Source organism: Leuresthes tenuis, unplaced genomic scaffold (genome assembly GCF_036924035.1).
Source record: "Leuresthes tenuis unplaced genomic scaffold, fLeuTen1.0.hap1 SCAF_21, whole genome shotgun sequence".
Lineage (NCBI taxonomy): Eukaryota > Metazoa > Chordata > Actinopteri > Atheriniformes > Atherinopsidae > Leuresthes > Leuresthes tenuis.
Window position 1 is genome coordinate 21862220 of NW_027325375.1, and position 19397 is coordinate 21881616.

Below are 19397 nucleotides of genomic sequence, written 5' to 3' on the forward strand. Positions count from 1 at the left end.
GATTCCCTCTGCCATAATAAAGTATTGTAAGTAAGATGCTATAAATGTATATTTTGATGTTTTCTCAATTATTAGGACATGTGTACAAATGTGTGAAAAAGAATTTCCCCCTTTTGGACAATCTAGCTGGCTAACTAACATATCGCTTACTATACACATCAGCAGAGAGCAGCACTGTTTGACCTAACCACAAAGCACAAGCTGCTTTTTGTTTTGTTTTCACGTGGTCTTCCACTCTCCTTTATTGTCTTAACGTGCACACTGTCTGCAGTGGCGAGCTACGTCTGCTTGCACAAGTGCAGGATGCACATCCTGGTTGGAAGTAGTCTTTGTGGTGTGTTCAAGTGCTATTTAGGTGTTTTAGGAAGCCTTGACAGGCTGATGGAACCTGTTACGTTGTGCATCTTGTGTGAAAAAGGCTTCACCGGCCAGTTAGCATTACGTTGGCTGCCTGTGAACAAAAGTCTGTATTTCCTGCTTCTGTTTAGACTTTTTCTTTTGTAAAATTTCCAAAAACACTGCTTGGATTGTATGTACTTGCGTACCTCTTGTCTCACCACAGTCTTCCTGATATCTATCCGAGTATATAGTTTAAAGACGAGCGTCTCGTTGAAACAGATGTGATTATTCAATTGGTGACATAAGAATATTTATGTCACTAATGGAAAGCAACAAACCCGTGGCTTTTTAGCTTAGTATTAAGACAGGAAGCAGGGGATAATAGCTGTTAAAGAGGATAAAAATCAGCTTTCTGTGAGGTGAGACGTAAGCTAATGGTTTTCTGAAAGCAACAAATACTACATGCACTCACATGCTTTACCAACTCTTTCTGGTTGTAATTAATCCGTGTGCCGCTATAAAATCCATTTACACGTTAATCTGAGCTTTCTGCGGCCGGGTGGGCGACAGGTGAGACGCTGTGATGGTCTTCGTGGCGGAGCAGGGGGAGAATGGAGTCCCATGAGGCTGCTGTTACATCTCTGATCATCTCAATGATGCCACTCCAGTTCATGTTGACATTTAATTTGTTCGTTTTGGTTGATCGTATTCTGTGTGTGGGCTTATCTTACATCTTATAACCTCGCGGTGGGTCAGGTCCATTCAAAACGAGCTCTGGTCACAGATCAGTAATGGCTGATCTGTCACCTCAGTAAATGTTGCAGTGAGGCATTTGTCACAATGTTCAGGGTTTAAACCATCAAACTCTTTACAAATGAGCGTTAAAACTAAGCTGAGACGACAACCAACAAATAAGATTTCTTATCGTTGAGCTTTTTATCTAATCCATCAGTGCTGTGGACCAAGCAGAGTGGCACAGGCAGGCCAGAGCAAATCTTGATATGCATGAATATTGAGCTGCACAACCCAGGAGCTTCAATTCCCCGTGAGCTGAATCCATCTTCCAGGATTCCCACCAGTCGCTTCAACATTTAAACCCTGAATAAGTGAAGTAAATAACATTGAGGAGATTATCTATTACTTGAAATTTAGCTCGTATTCAATGCAGTTTGGTTTTTAGATCCAAATATTTGACTGAGAAAGCCACTCGTGATTTCACAGGCAGCGTTGGATTTCTGTTTCATAGAGTTAGAAATCTTCTTGTACGCTTCAATGGATAGAATCTTATTTGTCTAATCGATCTCAGTGTGTCCTTGAATTGGAGGTCTGCGCATTCACGAGTCGTTACTCTCCGTTGCTGGAGAAAACCAGCCTGTTTACGCGTTTTCTCTTGTAGCGTTGTGTGGAATTTGTCAGAACAGCTGCTTCAGCGAATGTCCCACTCACTATCACCCTCTGAATGATGTGTGATGGCGGGAGGCCTGGGAACCTCCTCCTACACATACACACTGACCTTGTCTCCCATTTAACTGGGATTCTCTATGATTCGTGGTTGCTTAAGAATGAAGAGCTCTCTTGTTTTTGAGGTTTTTCTTTTTTTTTTTTTTTTTTTTTCTCGTCCATTTTCAACATACAATCAAAGACATTAAAACAGAGTGTAAGTCATAAGCTCTCTCACTCAAAGACGAGTTATCTCTGGACTGAATGTATCCAGAAGTCTCAAATGTCCTTTTGCATTAAAAAGCTCATGAGTGAGGCTGAGAGGGATGACATGCTGTGTTTTCTGTTGGCAGTGCCCCAGGTCCTCAAGAGCTGCACAGAGTTCATTGAGAAGCATGGCGTGGTGGACGGCATCTACCGGCTCTCTGGGATCGCCTCAAATATCCAGAAATTGCGGTAAGGAGGCGCACGCCGACTTCACAGATTGGTTCTGTGATCTCCCCGCTGGTCTGTCTTAGGAGGAGCTCACACATTTCATCCAGATGTGGCCTTCATCCAAAAGATGATAACGTGTGAATTCCAACTCCATCTGTGAAAGAGAAAGAAAAAGAACAGAGCAAAATGACACCAGTTGTTCCTCACGAGAAAGATTTAAAATGCTGAATGATGTCACTTTGCTAATCAGAGCTGTGCGGCAGATCCTGTTTCTGAAAATAATGTAAAATAATGTGAACGTGTTGTTGTGCTGCTCTGATGGTCTGAGGAGTTTCCAAAGTAACGTTTTTATCCAAATATAAAGGACTGCGCAGAAGTCTTGACCCAGCCCTCATTCTTTCATATATTGCTAAGAAAACGGGAATTGGGTGCAGTAAAACAGACTTTGAACAATTCCAGCAAGTTTGGTAGTATTAAGTACGACCATTTTTATTCTCCAACACAGCCTGAACCCTCTTAGACCAGCTCATCTGCGCTAGGTAGTTTTTTTTTTAGGCCCAACACTTCTTCTATTCTTCTATTTTAAAGACACACACCGCACCATGCTGACACATGCCACGTTTTCATTTAATTTATTAATCTTTGTGACAGGCTGCTTTTAACAAAGTCCCTCGTGATACAATTTGTTGTACAATGTTTGTACACCTTTTTTATGCTTGAGTGATTCATAAGCCAGTGTGAAGTGGCTTAATAAATACATTTAAAAAAACATTCCTTTGAATATGGTCAGGTACAAGAACTGGACTGAAAATGAGTTAAAAACCAGCCAAAGTCCAAAGAAAAACTTTGAAAGGGCTGCAGAAAGCCTGGAGAACTGTTGTCCAAGAGCACTTTACCCTTAGATTACAAGAAAGTGGCTGTTTGGAAGGAAAATCTAAAGAACTGGGGTGAATCAAGACTTTTGATCAGTACTCTGCTCGGTGGGTATTGCTGTTCTGTTTATAACATTCTGCAATGATTTGCACTTTTGCACATTATTCTCTCTGGAGCGTTTTTTTTCTTCAGATTATACAGTGAAACTGCAGACCAGTAACTGCATTTCTGCAGTTGTTGTGAAACCAAACAACATGAAGTTACTGACCCCAAATGCAGACTATTCTGTTGATTTTATCACCTTTCTTTTTTTGTTTGTTTTCTAATCGATGACTCCAACCGTGTCCTGGCTCCATCTGTCCATTAAAAATCGAGAATTTATCCACGAACGCATGTCTCTGTCTCCTCCACCAGGCATGAGTTTGACTCGGAGCAGATCCCCGACCTGACCAAAGATGTTTACATCCAGGACATCCACTGTGTTGGATCGCTTTGTAAGCTCTACTTCAGAGAGCTGCCCAACCCCCTGCTCACCTACCAGCTCTATGAGAAGTTCTCTGTAAGCAAAGCCCCACCATGACTCCCATTTTCTTTTTATTATAATGTATGTTGACATAACTGCAAACCCTTATTTGGGTTGTTGATGTTTCTGTGTCCAACATTTTGACCATAAACATTCCTTAAAGAGTGATTTTCGATGAGACTGAGACTCATGACCTCATTTATTTTGTAAAATAAGCAACAAAATTTCCCCAGATTTGGTCTTTTAGGAATTCTTCCAATTCATCACACGCTGTAAATCACAGACACCCCTAAAATAATTGTGTTGTGCTTGACACACCCTGTCATTACACATGCAGCAAACCATTTCTGTGACTTGGAAAAGAAACCTTCTCCAAGCACAACTGAGCCATCCCTGAGGGTGAAGTAAATGTTTTGCGGTTGTTATGGCAGCAGGGAAGAGGAGGGGGCTTTATGAGTTCAAATTGATGTCCTCTCTGTGCACCTCCGACGTGACAACAGTGAGTTTGATGTTGATCCACTATGTATCTCCCCTCTCACTATCTCCTCGTCTCTCGCTCTGTTTCCACTGTAAAGGACGCTGTGTCAGCGGCGACGGACGAAGAACGCCTCATCAAAATCCATGACGTCATCCAGCAGCTTCCTCCGCCGCATTACAGGTCAGTGTGGAAGCACACTGCCCCCCACAGGCAGGCCACTTACAGATGCACTGCACATTCAGAGTAACTGCATACGTCTGCTTGTGTTAAAATCACCGCTTTATGTGATGAGACTCTTCACAGTGGAATCATCTGCTGAACTTTGCCTTGATTAATTGAATATCCGGCCTTTGTATAGACACACACAAGCAAATTTGCATGTGATTCCCAAAGGATTTTAGCTTGCAAGTGAGACACTGACCTTAAGAAGTAGCTCTGCTGTGGATATTAGGCTTCACGTCCTTTGTGGGAGCCAATTAAAACTGAGTTAATATTGATTTTTGATTCCTAGAACCCTGGAGTTCCTTATGAGACACCTCTCCCACCTGGCAGCGTTCAGCTACATCACCAACATGCACAGTAAGAACCTGGCCATCGTCTGGGCGCCCAACCTGCTGAGGTGAGATCTTCTTTTTATCTTTTACTTTGTGAGGAATGCATCATTGGTGATCTCCTTAAAGTTGTCTTAGCTGGCTGTGGATATTTAGCGTTGAGACGATCTCAGTTACTGTCTGTTTTACAGCACCGTGCAAAAATGAGCAGCCCCTCGGTTCTTTATATTTTTCTTCCAGGCAGCCAGACTTTCTTGTAATCTTTTAGAAGTGGTCTTGGGCAACAGTTCTGAAGGTCTTTCAAAGAATTCCTTTGGGCATTAGCTACCATTTCACTCATTTTCAGTCCAGTTCACTGTACTTGACTACATTCAAAGGAATGTCTGTTTGTTTAAGCCACTTAACGCAGACATATTAATCACTTAAGCATAAAAACTCAACTAAGGGATGAAGAATTGTTGTCGAACGACTTTTCAAAGAACCAATTTTAAAATGTATCTCTTGGTAATTCATTAGCAGCCAAACACAACGATACAGCATGAGATCCGATTTCTTTGGTTGCATTGATAGAAAATACCAATTATATATAGTATTGTTGCACCAACAAGGTGATTCCCAAGAGCTATTAGCTTAAACTATCTCAGCATGGTGGGCAGTATGTTCTTAATGAATGTGAGGAAACCAGATAAGTGGAAAACCAAAAAAGAAGTGACGCGCCTAAAAAAAAAACTATCCAAGAAGCCTGGAGAACTATCCCCGAAGACTATGTTGAACCGTTTCACACTAAATTTTACTCTGACTTTTACGAGAGCTCTTTATTTAAACAAATACATTTTTTTCCTTGTCCGTTGTTGTTATTTCAGGTCCAAACAGATCGAATCTGCATGTTTCAGCGGTACAGCAGCCTTCATGGAAGTACGAATCCAGTCCGTCGTGGTGGAGTTCATCCTCAACCACGTCGATGTGCTCTTCAGCACAAAACTGAGCTCACTAATAAGAGAAGGAGCAGGTACGCACAGGCATCAGACTGCTGCATGCACACTGTCAGCTGGATATAGATTTTAGACATTAATATCCTTCCTGCCTCATCACCAGGTCACAACTCTTTGTCACGGCCCAAGTCTCTGCTGGTTTCATCGCCCTCCACAAAGCTTCTGAGTCTGGAGGAAGCCCAGGCCAGGACCCAGGCTCAGATAAACTCTCCTGTCACGGAAGACAGCAAGTACATTGAGGTGGGCGAAGGTCCGGCTGCCCTGCAGGGCAAGTTTCATACAGTCATCGAGTTTCCCACAGAGAGGTTTGTTCACTCGTCTTACTTCCAGATCGTCTTTTTAAAAACAAAATGTAAAGTTCGGTTTTAAAGACTTTTATTTTAGTGTTGCTTCTGTCAACAATATTACACAAATGTTGGAAAAGATAAAAGTCCTGTATTCTGTCTCCCTCTGCTGGAACAGTTTTCCTCCTACAGCAGCTTAAAAGCTTTGCTGTCCTGGAAGTTTAAGTAAATGGTTGAGAAACCGAATCATTAATTATTTTCTCCTTTCTGTGAGATCGTTATTTGGGATTCGTCTTGTTAATCACAACGACTGTCTTCATCAATTCCTAGGAAAAGGCCTCCAATTAAATCCAAGAAGTCTCCTGTGGGTAGTTGGCGCTCTTTCTTCAACCTGGGCAAGTCCTCCTCCATGTCCAAGCGCAAGCTGCACCGCAACCCCAGTGAGCCCAACGAGCTGAAGTCTATGGCTCTTCCCGGTGAGTCCTCCCATCACAACCAAGATGAACTCGCAGAGCTCAATCTAGAAGACGTGACTGATTTGTTTGTTGCTGATTTGTTTCAGGAGGCAGAGGAGACACAGCAACATTAAGGTCAGCCAAAAGCGAAGAGTCACTGAGCTCCCTGCACAACGTTGAAGGTAATTATTTGTCCTCTACCGCACTTTGACTCAGCATAACTTGGCTAAATATGTCAGCGAAGCTCAGAGCATTATTGTTCATGCGCTCTTTTGCTGTTAAACAGAGGGTTTTATTTATGATTAGGCTCTTTTCCTCCTTTAGGGGAGTCCAAGGTGTACCGTCCTCGGCGGCCACGCTCCAGCAGTGATGCCCTGTCAGCATCCTTCAACGGCGAGCTGCTGGACAGCCGGCAGCACTGCAACTCGTACGATAACCTTGATGCCGCGGAGGACAGCGACGGAGACGACGGGCCCATCTGTGTGCCTGCCCTCATCTCACCTCCCCGCTCAGCAGGTGAAGATGTGGACCTCAGCCCGCCAGACATTGGCATGGCTTCCTTAGACTTTGACCCGATGTCTTTCCAGTGCAGTGTCCCCGACACCTCTTATGCCTTCCCATTAGATGACTTGCCAGCTGGGGCCGAGGGCTCCACGTCAAAGAGCAGCCCTGGCACCATCTGTGGCAAGACCAACAGCTCTGACCTCATCTCTGCCTCCTTCCGTGGCGGCTTAACCTCCCCCTTGGCGTCCGCAGACTGCAGCCTGTCTGAAGGAGGGAGGGCAGAAAGCAAGAAACTGACCACTCCCTACGCTTACACCGATAAACCCACACAGGCCGTCTCGCCTATCAAATGTGCAAAGACCACCACTTTGACACCATTTGCCACCTCAGAGCTTTTCTCTGCAGAGACACTTGACAAGAATCCAGCTGGACAGGTTGTCTCTTCGCAGCCTCTGTCTCCTCCTCCGAGAGGCAAGGACTCGCCTCCCCTGATGGGCAGCGCGCTGCTGAGGGCAGCGGAGCTGTCGCTTAGTGAAGCTTTTCAGATGGAGCTGCACTCTAAACTCACAGCCTTTGACATTTTGGACAGTAAAGACCTGAGTGGAGAGGACAGCGTACAGCAGGTACCAGCTGCCAGCAGCCAGGACCACCCAGGTATGAACCAGAAACTGCAGTGTGTGGCATGCTTCTGACTGCTTCACTGCCTTGTTTATATATTTTTTTAGATTTAAAATATGTTGATTTGAAGATTTCTTTTTGGCAGGTTTCATCTTGAATAAATCTTTTCTTGTCTTGCCAAAGCAGCATCCTTAACTGACCCCTTTCTTTCTCTTGAAGCACCTTAAAACTTTCCTCCCACTTCAACCAACTGCTCTGTTGCTTACGTGTTGTTCAACTGCACCTCCTTTGTTTTTTTTGTTCCCGATAGGAGTCATAACTCCAGACTCTTCCAAGGACCTCACCCCTCGTTCCCTCAGCTCTACAGCTCCTACTTCTGCCCCTCCTCCCCCTCCACCTCCTAAGAATGCTGCCCGCATGTTGGCCCTGGCCCTGGCTGAGTCAGCCCAGCAGGTTTCCTCTCAGTCTGCAGACACTCCCATAGCGGTGCCCCCTGTGCAGAAGCAGGAGGCCTCCAACCTTCAGGAGCTGGCACATTCACTCTTCCCACGTTCCCAGAGTGCTTCTGAGGACGGAGCAGGAAGAAGTTGTTCCCCTCCACCCAACATCACCGCTCCAACTGTCACCACAGCCTCATCTTATCCGGCCATTCCCAGTCCTCCAGTCAAACCACAGCAACCAGGGTTAACCAGCAGGATTACCGAGCCATCAGACAGCGCCAGTTCCTCTACAACTCCGCCTCGTACTCGGCCGGAAACAGACTCCACCCCACCAAACACTCCACTTTACAAGTGCGTCCCACTTCCCAGCTCAACCAACCTGACTTCTCCTACCAGGAAAAGTCCAGAAAGAAAGCTGTCTGTCCCGGGTCAGGTTCCAGTTCACACCAGCTCATCCAGTCCCACTCCAGCCACCACGCCCAGTGGCAGCTGCAAAGACAATAAAGTCTTACCAAAGTCTATTGCTGAGGTAAATATTGTAATTTTTGTATGTAAACTGTACATTTGAGGTCAGCATGCATTGCTTTTGTATTCAATAAGCACGATTCAGTCAGAACTAGATAAAGAATCACCAAATATCAACCAGGTGCATTTAGCAGATTTCATTTCAGGATGCCACAGTGATGGTAACAGCAATTTACTCTGGTAAAGACAAAGAAATGACTGTTCTCTCTGGAAATAAGAGACATCTGTTATTTCCAGTAAAGAAAAAGTCAGTTTTACTGTTCACTGACATTTCTCCTCTTAGCTTTTTATTAGGGTCTGTGTTTGGCAGTTTGGGTGGTATTCTTGTCATTTAGATGCTTAGCTGCATGAAAGAGTGTAAAAGAAACTAATAATCGCATTTGTCCAATTAAAATCGTACGAAAACCTCTCCAAACCAGACTAAAACATCTCCTCAGCTCCTCAGATGGTCCGAAGTTCCATATTTTTGCTTTTTTTAAGATAAGTGTAATTGTGCGTTAATACGGCCCAATTCCAATAAAGCTGCTCTCATTCACATATGTTTCAGTTTCTTTTGACAAACGGCTAAACGAGTCAGAAATTTTAATGTTCACTTAAAGCATTTCCAGGCATTCGCTCTGTCGCTTTTTGTGATTTAATGTTAAAAATCCTGAAAAACACACATGGATAATGAACTCCTGCACAGTCGAGCCCATCGTTTTGAGCTTTGATGAAGCAGACAGCATGAAGTGGGATTGCACTTCACAGCAGTCCCATCAATAATAAATAACTTGTTGAATACCATCAGCCAATAGCCACAAAGGGATCATTAATCATTTAAGGAAATATGATAGTTATATGAGAAGCTCAACACAGCTCCTTTTTTCTAACCTCCAAGCTGCTATTTCCACTCTCAGTAGCTGAACAGAGATCGTGGACGGCTTTATGGAATAACTCTGTAACCAAACTAGACACAGATCAGCATGTAGATGAGGTGTTATGTGTGGGGCTGGTAAACCTTTTGTCCCACAGCAACAAATCTTAACTTGTCTTTTTTTGTGTGTTTGCTTAATCAGGTCAAAGTAGAAGAGGCTGCACCACACCCGGTCCTTCCAAAACCATCGGAACAGCCACCTCCAACAGCTCAGAAACCCAAAAAGCAGGCGGTCTCCCTGCCCCAACACCAAACACAAACTCAGCCGAAGAACCAAGCTCCGATTCAGTCCCACCTCCCAGCACAGCCTCATGCACAGTCGCAGCCTCCCGCACAAATCCATTCCCAACCCCATCTATCAAAGGCCAGCGCGAGAGTAGCACCCACATCCGCCGAGCCTGTTGAGAAGCCTTGGGAGGCCATTAAGCCCGTACAGCCCTGCACAGAGTCTGGAAAGCATAATGACTGTCCTGGACTCAAACCTCCAGCCCCTCCCGTCCGCACCATGGAAAGCAAGTTGGCTACAGCAGCTCTCAGCCAAAGTGAAGCTTCCTACCACATCTTCGATGAAGGCTCTCCAGCTGGCCACCTGGGGGAGCCTGTGCCACCCCATCCTCATTCTCCTCGTAAATCCTCCGCACACCAGCCTGCCTACCTTTACCATGCTAAAGGAGAACCGGTCTTAATTGAACCGCCAGGAGCAGCTTACTACCACCAGAGGCCTGTTCCTCTGGGTCCACAGTCCATTCCACACCATTACAGACCAGACAGCGTCACCCCACACTCTTATGTGTCCAAGTCTGAGCCTCAGATACCCTACAGTGCTCGAGTTGATAACAGATACAGCACTTTAGGGCCCAGGTCCTACCACCATTCCATGAAGCTGAGAGGAAACCCCCGCAGTGTGTATGTATCTCCAGGGCCTGGGCATCAGGGTTACAGCCATGACAGAACCCACGGCTATCCCACCATCCGCAGAGTGCACTCCCTCCACGTCCCTTCCACCATTCGCACAGTTCCCATTCAAAGAACTGAAGTTCCCCCAGACGACGACATATTCTTCTACCACCGGCCTGTATACCAGTGTAAATCCTACCAGCAGCCCGCGCAGCAGCCCGCACAGCAGTCCTCACAGCAGTCCTCACAAACCGACTACCACGTCACCCAGCTGCAGCCTTACTTTGAAAACGGACGGGTCCAGTATCGCTACAGTCCGTACTCTGGTTCAAGCCCTCTGGACTCGCCTTACTACGACATAGACCCTTATGGCACTGTCCGAGTCAGGCACTTCCACTCCTACGGCGGCCGAGATGCTGGCGCTGTTGCTGGGCGACCGGGTGGAAAGGCAACTGGATACCACTACCTTGCTCACCACGTCCTTCCTCCTGGCAAGGAGCATAGCTTTGTCAGCAGGGACATGCCGCTGAGTCACGGGAGCAAGGAAGCTGCTGCTTACCTGGCGTGGGATCCAGAGGAGGCAGAGAGGCTGCGCATGCACTCCATCCGCAGGGAAAGCAGGGCCAGACTGAAGGTTAAAGGCCCGGTCCTCTCTCAGTACGACAACGTGGGCTTGTTCACACCAGCAGATATATCGGGCTATGAAAGCCTGCATCTGCGGAGTAAATCGGACCCTGGTAAAGGGGTACTGTTAGCATCCGAGAGCAAAGATGGCCGCTACCTCCCCAGACACATGGTGTCAGACCCCGACGTCCTTGTGTACATGGAGACTGACAAGCATGTCCATGGCAGCGGAATGGGCGACAAGTCAGATGTACTTTCCAAGCAAAGCATTTCCAAAAAAGGCCAATCTTCTCACTCCCTTCCTGCCACTCTGAGCCACAGTCTCTCCCATCAGCAGGAGAGCGGCCGGCACGAGGCCAAGTACGAAGCTGGAGAGGACGGCAGCCGGTCCAAACACCGGCAGGAGTTTCCAGGCAAAAGGAACGTCCAACCTCGTTACGAGTGCCCCGACTCTGAGCACCACCAGGTGAAAGTCAAAACGCCAAGTGGCTACCACAGTACAGACGAGCAGCCTTCAGCTCCCAGGGAGCAGCATGCCCGCTCCAAACCGGAGCGATCACACAGTGTCCGAGAGGAGCAGCACTACAGCCAGAGCAAACCGGACCCAGACAGAGACTACGCCTATCAGAAACTCAGCACTAAACCGGTGCAGTCCCACTACGACAACTTGGACGATTACCACCCAGTACCTCAGCCGAAAGCCCCCGTTCAAAAACACGGAGGCTCCAGCTCTTATCCAGCCACGGGTTTCTCGGTGAGCCACAGCAACCGAGCGTACTCCACGGCTCTGGGCCAGGGAGCCTTCATCCAGACTGACCTGGGCCTGCAGAGGCCAGAGGCTGAGATTTGTACAGAATGAAAGGGACGTTATCTTTATCTGTGTAGAAGAAAAACTGTCGAGCTACGGTTGAGCAGCCTCTGCAGGACAGTGGACTGTTACATCACCAATATTTTTGCCTCTCTGTATTTTTAATGAATTGTAAAGAATATTGTCAGACTTTTTACAGAAAGTCCTGAATGTACCTGGAACTTATTGTCCACGAGGTCATGCTGTGATTGATTGAGACTGTAGCCAATCATAAATATGTATGATAAGAAAGATGTGGGGGACTTTTGACACAAACCACAAAAATGTAAAATATATACTATATACATACATATATATACACATATATATATATATGTATGTATGTATACAGATAGAATCACTAGTAAAAAGGGATTTTTAGTTTTTCCTTCTTTTTTTAGGTGTGACGCTGGGCATGAACATGAACTGGGACTAAGGTTTGCATTTTAGAAATGCATGCACTCTCTATCTCTTACAGAACAGTTCTGTGTACTTCTCTATCCGTTGCGTTCTTTCTCGATGTTACAGCACAAGTTAATGAAGGAGGATACATTTGGGTCACCATGCCCTCCCGCTGACACACACACACACACACACACACACACACACAGGAAGGCGGTACAGTGTGTCCATGTCTGCTTTGATGAATGACAGATTTGATAAGGAGCAGCAGTGGGCTATTTTGAGTTGATACAGTGGTCATAAATGTCTTATTCTCTCTGTGACTGTGCCATTTTTAAGGTAACTTTGTTATAAACAGATTTCAGTGACTTCTAATGGAATGTTTTGGTACTTGTCTGTTCTTCATTGGAAGAGGGACCAAAGACTTGGCACATTTCTTGCACATACGGGATAAAGATGGGAAGGTGAATGATTGTCGTCGCTTCTGAAATAATGTAAAAGGTTATTTTTGTTTCCTTTTTTTTGTTTGTTTTCTAATTGATGGTACTTTCAGAAACTGGACTGATTGAATAAAGCTGAAATAACATCCTCTCAAACAACATGAAGAACATGTTGCCGCTGCTTTGCGAGGGAAAAAAAAAACAAAACTCATAACTAGCCTTAAATTTTTGTTCCTGGATACCCTATCTTGTTTACCATTTTTGTCGAGTCCATTGTCATAATGCACAAACGGTTGAAATGATTCTCGATAGTTTGGGGGTGACGGGTGATTTGGTTTTGCTCGGGTTGTTTTAGTTTGGTATCAAACTGGTTTTGAGTTTAGAACCACGAGGAAAGGGATTTTAGGGCCAGTTTGTTTTTAATGCTGGAAATACATGTGTAGTACATTCATCTAGTATTATACTACAAGCCTTCTGGGTTCAGCATAATCTATGGAAGACGGTATATTTCAAATATGTCTCAAACCAGGTTCTACTCTGTAACCATTTGACTTCTATATCGCTTGCAGGTTTTGCTCCTCTTGCCTTATCTAAAACCTCTACCTTCTCAGATGGGGGTGTTGACGTAAGGCACTGTGTACTTGAATGTGAAAACACTTGTCTCAAACTAGAGGTGTCTAAAGTCGGATATTAAATAAAACTGTTCAGGAATAGCTCAGATCTATGGCTTTTGATATGTTGTCGATTCTATTTTAAATTTGCTGGCTTCAGTGGGGCACTTCAGTGAAGAGGAACAAGTCAAAGGTAAAGGTTTCAGCTTACTGAGCGGCTCTAAAAAGGGGCTTTTAATCCTAGATCTACTACGTTTATCTTCAGCCGTGACTGATATCACTGTGATTTGGCCCTAAACTGTTGCTTTTAGGAAATAAAGTGCTTAAATTTTGACATCCTTCCTCTTCCCATACATCCCATTTTAACCAGGGAAAGCAATCGGATGAATTCTACCACACCTCCACCATTAGATTATTCTCAGATGATTGTTGTACCAATGTTGACCTTTTAATGACCCTTTCTGTAGTGGCACCACAACCAGATGTCCTGAATAAAGGTCAGAAGCCACTGGCTGAACCACAGCCCCCTTTAAAATCCATCAACCCAGTCGATTTCCAAACTGTAACTAAGTCCTCCATGTGTTAACTACAATGACTTTAAACCATGGAAACCTGAGGAAAATCATATACTTGTATGCTACGTCAGGCCTGAATGGATTAATAAGTGACCTCCAAACATTGCAGAGCACAATATTTCTACTTAAGCTTGAACTGGCTTCAGTCTGCACCAACGCTCATAAGAATACAGAATTCTGAATTCTCACCTAAGCTGAGACCCCGCTGCTACAAAACTTCAGTTTTATTGGAATAAAGAGGTCAAATGAAAAGATATAACAGGATTTACTGACGTGAAAGAGTCAAATTTGAAACTATTTATATTTAGTGGTTAGACTCGGATGCATCATCTCTGTGTAGGGGGTGAAATAAACAAAGAAAGGGGATATGCTAGGACCCCTGACTCGAAAAGGAACCGGCAAGAAGACTACAACACCAGAGCCCAAACACCAGAGAATGAGGGCATTCGTGAAGGAACACTTCTTCTATACTGAACTTACTCAAAGGATAAATTAATTTAGCCCCTTAACGACAGACATAAAGACAAACGCCTCACACAGTGGATTGTCATCAACAAAGAGGGAAAATTAACTCGTACATACCACAATCACATGTTCACACAAAAATAGATTAAAATCGTAACCAAAACACTGGCTGTGGTTTCAAATTAAAAAGAAAATGACAGTATGCAAGAGATAAAATCTTATAGAAGTTAAAAAGAAGTCGAACTGAACAGTTCTGAACCAAAAAAATGCACCTGATCGAAAAGAAAGGTGTTAAGTCAGAGCAATTTCCCTTCCACACAGAAATGTTTCGGTATTTCAAAAAAGGAAAGTGGGGAATGTACCATAAATTAGTTCTGACTTTAAACTGTAGCTTAAAAAAAAAGGAACCATGCGTCATATTTATCCAATTAAAATGCGGGTTGAACATTTAATTTTCTGTTCCTCACGGATAGAAAAATTAAATGTTATGTCATGGTTTTAACATTTTATACTGAAAAGTTTATTTTTACTTTTGAAAACGTTCTCCACGTTTTGTTTTTCTGAAAATAATTCACATCACATCTTATTTTTATTTTCTCATGAGCCACGCGCGCAATATTATTCGGGTCAATAGCCATTATTTGTACAATTATCTTCTATTTGTTTTTAGTTAATTGTTTTCTGTATTTTTTTTTGTTGTATGTTTTATATATTTCTAGATTTTTTTTAATGATAACTTATATAAGAACGTTATAATTATAACGTAACTAACGCAGCGCAAGTTAAACACGTTTCTCTTGTGCTACGACTTAATGTTTGAGAGAAAAAGTTGAGGAGACGAAGTTTGGATGTTTACAAATGTTGGCATTGCATTATGGGAGACAGATGATTGACACCGGCGCCATTTTGCCGCTGCTCCGCTTCCATTGTGTGAAGATAGTAAATATCTGACTCTGCCAGACAACCAACAACACACTTGAATCGCTGCGAAGTAAAAGCGTTAAATCCGCCCTTGGTGAGTAAAAAAATTGACATACTTTTTCAACCTTAGTATATAATTAACCGTTTAGAGGTGAAATTTTGACAGGTGAAGTTATTTTTGAGCTCGGATAGCGTGTGAATTCGACGCTTTGGTGAGAAGAAAAAGCAGCTGTCTCGATACCCAGGCAGGGAGAAAAAACGGCTCAGTACTTCCCGTGTAAATATCTGCTCCACTTTCAGCGGCAATTTCTACCCCGCTTTTCTGTTTTAAAACGGCTTCGCCTCGCCCACCTATATCGCTCTTTTGATAGCTGTATTTGTCTTCTATGGTTTGTTGATAGTCTCATATTTAGGCGTTTTGTGTTTTTAAAGCAAAACGTCAAAGTTTACGTCCTGTCCGTTGGCTCTACGGTGGTAGGTAGGTTCATTTCAGTCTGCGGCCATAATCCTGCGGTATGAGGCGGTGTTAGGATTGCATGCCCCGCCCTAAAACCCTCCGGCCTAAAACATGATTGGTCGGGGAATACGGGAGAGACGCTGCCGATTGGTTTATTTTATAATTCTGCCTGTTCAGCATTGTGATTGGTGCGATTAGCAGCCAGCAGTGTCACAATTGGGTCGGTACATGGAGTTTATGCAGTTTCCTACCAGGAGGGAAAGTTTTCACAGGAGACTTTCAGCCAGATGGAGGGAAAAAGAAAACAAAACTCGAAACATCCTGAATATTTAAAAAAAAATCTTCAGAATATTATGACACCTCACTATTCTTTAGATAAAGTTATCATTGCTTTCTGGAGGTCTTTCTAAGGTTTTCTTGGGTGTTTTTTTTCTCATTTCCAGTACCATTTTCAGAGGAATGTTTACTTTTTTGTTTGTTAAGCCCCCTAACAGTTGACCTTTGTGTCTGCACAGAACAGACTAGAAAATAAACTGTTTAAAATTCTGTCTTATATCTTCTTGATTTCCTGTTTTCTGACCAGTGACTTTATTAAATGTTCCCTTCAGGTGATACTTTGTCGTGATGGCTCGTACCAAGCAGACAGCTCGTAAGTCCACTGGAGGAAAAGCTCCTCGTAAGCAGCTGGCCACCAAAGCGGCCCGCAAGAGTGCCCCCTCCACCGGTGGCGTCAAGAAGCCTCATCGTTACAGGTAACACTTATCTGGGGTCAGATAAATGTCTTGTCGCTGTGAGTATGTGATTTTGACGTGTTCAACAAAGTCTCAATAATGGATGGGATAGTCAAGGAGTCAATATTTACGTGTGTGTGTGTGTGTCTATAATTACTTGTTCAATAAAAACACGTGGGTATTTATTTCTCACATCATGATCGTAACAGGGAATAGTTCAGGAAGCTCACAAATACACAACGCCAGGCAAAAAAATATGTGATCACCATTCTTTTCATACAGATTTTTCTTTTTAGATTAAGGAGAGAAAACATCAGGTTCAGACTGTCTGATTTAGCAGATGACAGATCAGCTTTACAGGATGGAGCCGAGTCGTGGACCATTTGTTCAGTTTTTACCATCAATTTGAACTCGATTGATATTCGACCTGCATGATGCGTCCTTTTTGACAACCTTCACATTTTGTTTGTACTTGCTCCACATCTTATGTGCAGCTTACTGGGAATGACTGCTCTGTGCAGGATTACCATCTGGAAGTAGTTTTATAGTCCAATCCCCTATTTAAATGACAGCTCTCTTGTTGGAGCCATGTTTCCTGTAACAGTTAGTTAAGCTCCACAAACACTGTCTTTTAACTGCAAACTAATTAGCATATTTAGACAGAAATGCAAATTACATGGTGAATCCACTGTTATTTTTTTGACTTGATCTTTATCTTGGTCGTATGTTTCAGGCCCGGTACAGTGGCTCTGAGAGAGATCCGTCGGTATCAGAAGTCCACCGAGCTGCTGATTCGTAAGCTGCCCTTCCAGCGTCTGGTGAGGGAAATTGCTCAGGACTTTAAGACCGACCTGCGTTTCCAGAGCGCTGCCATTGGAGCTCTGCAGGTGTGTGGACAAAACATATCCGTAAAGCTGCACCAGTGTAACATCAAACCAGAACCATTCTCCTGACCTGCGCTGGTTCCCCTTTGTTCATGCAGGAGGCCAGTGAGGCGTATCTGGTGGGTCTGTTCGAGGACACCAACCTGTGTGCCATCCATGCCAAGCGTGTCACCATCATGCCCAAAGACATCCAGCTGGCACGCCGCATCCGTGGGGAGCGTGCTTAAAGGCGTCTTGGTGTTTGACTTCAGTCCTGTTTTTCTTTGCCCGTCCCTGTATTCACCGCTTCGTCTTCTCCCTCCCACCCACCTCCTCCCCCAGCCTCTCAGTAGACATTAGGGTAATCCTGATTATGAACCGATAGAAATACGTTTAAGTCTGGTCTCTCATAGATTCTTTTTGTCTGCATCGGATGTTTTTAGGGTACCTTTTTCTGTGCATGTAAAGGGTTTTGCAGATCGGAGGCGCGTGTTCACACATAATCAAACGTGCATGTGTGGGTTTGAGTGGCGGTTCATATCATGAAGCCCACCAATGAGCTCTGCTGCCAGTGTCAGCTGACGCAGTTCGTTGGCAAACAGAGCTGAAGCAGAGAGACACGGCCCAGGGGCTAGTCTGCTTAAGGGGAGCTGCAACTTCCACAGCAGGGTGCTATTAAAACTAGTCCCAAAGCCTGTGGCCCCTCTGAGCACCCTCCTCCCCTCCCACTCGGTGTGTCCCCTGCACCCCAGCCCCTTCACTTGTCATCTGCTCTGGGAGGGGTTGGACCGCTGCTCTGGTTGTGTGGACACGTGAGCCCTGATCTTCCAAACTTGCTTAAAATTGATCAGTGTTGTGGATACGGTGTCTATTTTTTTTACACATATAATTAACGGAGGAGCATCTTCTTCTTTACCACTTCCTAAATGATCAAAATAGGAAAAATAATTGATTCTATGAGCACGACTGTCAGGTGTTTTCTTTCACAGCGATCTGATTTTGCAGTGGAAACTCCAGAAAGGCTCCTGTGTTTTCTACAAGGAAACTTCTTGTGTAATGGCAGCCACACGGGGGCGCTAGTTGACCGTTTCCTGGCCTGTTCAGCTCGTCACTGTCATCAGTAATCACACGTCCTGTTTAAGCTGCTCCCTTTCACCACAGATAGGCATTAAACTCGTCACACAGCTTAAATTGACTCAGTGAAAGTTACACTCTGCATGTTGAGGCTCTGCGTCTCTGAGCATTCAAAACTTTCCCTTTCTCAAAAATTTGTGATACAGAATATAACCTCATATTTGTTTTCTTTTATATTTTTCTTATTCCTTGAGATTTTCAGACGTATAAATAAGCTGATCTTTGTATTTTCCAAATTTCTCATATTATGGTGGTAATAAATAGGTGTTAAAACACTGCGGCTGGTCTGCGTGTCCTTTGTTCCTGCAGTATTACCGAGAGGAAGGCAGCACATGAGCAGCGGTGTAGTGGAAACCTTTAGCCACATGGGGGAGACTTTAAGCTAGGCTGCAAACCACAGAGACGACATGTGATTCAAAAAGTGGAATTTATTCTGTATCTGTGCCATTTTTCTGGGTTTTCAACAACAGTTTGGACATGAAATCTAAAAACAGACACCAGACAAGTTGTTTTACAGCTAGAAATCATTTGTCAAGTCTGAATGAGCTGGAACTGTGAACCCTATAAAAAAAAAAAAAAGACGAGGTCAGCGCTTTAATTAAGATAAATGTAATATTTCGCTGAGGTGAACCAGTGTAACCAAATGTCCTCTCTTCCATTATCCCTTTCAGCTATAATGTGGACTTTAGTGACTCAGATGATTACAGCAGTAGACTGAGCCAATCAACACTGTTTTTTTTATCTATATATGAACTAATTTAAGTGAAAATTGGCTGAAAATGTAACTTATTAATCAAGTTTTTAGGAAATGTTTAGGAGTTACAGCTCATTAATATAGAGAAGCCTCTTTTTCATAGGCTTAAATGTAACAAAAGGCCTCACCGCAAAAAGAGTGCTCTGTCAGGCCTAAGTGCAGCCTCCTCCTCCTGTTTTTTTGCTCACAAGTCTTCCTAAACTGTATTTTTAGGATGTTTTGTGCCATTGTGCATTTATACTATAAAGTTCCTTCAATCAAATTAGCTTCCACTGTCTGAATCTGAGTAGATCACATATCCCTGTA

At 44.0% G+C, this 19397-nt stretch overlaps 2 protein-coding genes across 6 annotated transcripts in view; both read left to right on the forward strand.

The window, feature by feature from the left end:
* Nucleotides 1-13298, forward strand: part of arhgap32b (Rho GTPase activating protein 32b) — a 30057-nt gene extending 16759 nt beyond the window's left edge. For 3 of the 5 annotated variants that reach the window (XM_072374235.1, XM_072374236.1, XM_072374237.1), the window contains 11 exons: nucleotides 2133-2235; nucleotides 3502-3646; nucleotides 4186-4268; nucleotides 4600-4707; nucleotides 5503-5648; nucleotides 5735-5936; nucleotides 6246-6391; nucleotides 6478-6552; nucleotides 6677-7528; nucleotides 7803-8461; nucleotides 9513-13298. In XM_072374235.1, the coding sequence (XP_072230336.1) occupies nucleotides 2133-2235; nucleotides 3502-3646; nucleotides 4186-4268; nucleotides 4600-4707; nucleotides 5503-5648; nucleotides 5735-5936; nucleotides 6246-6391; nucleotides 6478-6552; nucleotides 6677-7528; nucleotides 7803-8461; nucleotides 9513-11750 (4757 nt within the window). In that variant the 3' untranslated portion in view covers nucleotides 11751-13298. The remainder of the gene's footprint in view (nucleotides 1-2132; nucleotides 2236-3501; nucleotides 3647-4185; nucleotides 4269-4599; nucleotides 4708-5502; nucleotides 5649-5734; nucleotides 5937-6245; nucleotides 6392-6477; nucleotides 6553-6676; nucleotides 7529-7802; nucleotides 8462-9512) is intronic. The other 2 variants (XM_072374238.1, XM_072374239.1) reach the window with 1 other exon arrangement.
* Nucleotides 13299-15132: 1834 nt separating this feature from the next.
* h3f3c (H3 histone, family 3C) lies at nucleotides 15133-18615 on the forward strand. The gene is made up of 4 exons (XM_072374244.1): nucleotides 15133-15246; nucleotides 16218-16361; nucleotides 17074-17227; nucleotides 17323-18615. The coding sequence occupies exons 2-4, from the start codon at nucleotides 16234-16236 to the stop codon at nucleotides 17449-17451; spliced, it is 411 nt and encodes a 136-aa protein (XP_072230345.1). The 5' UTR covers nucleotides 15133-15246; nucleotides 16218-16233; the 3' UTR covers nucleotides 17452-18615.
* The last annotated feature ends 782 nt before the right edge of the window (nucleotides 18616-19397 follow it).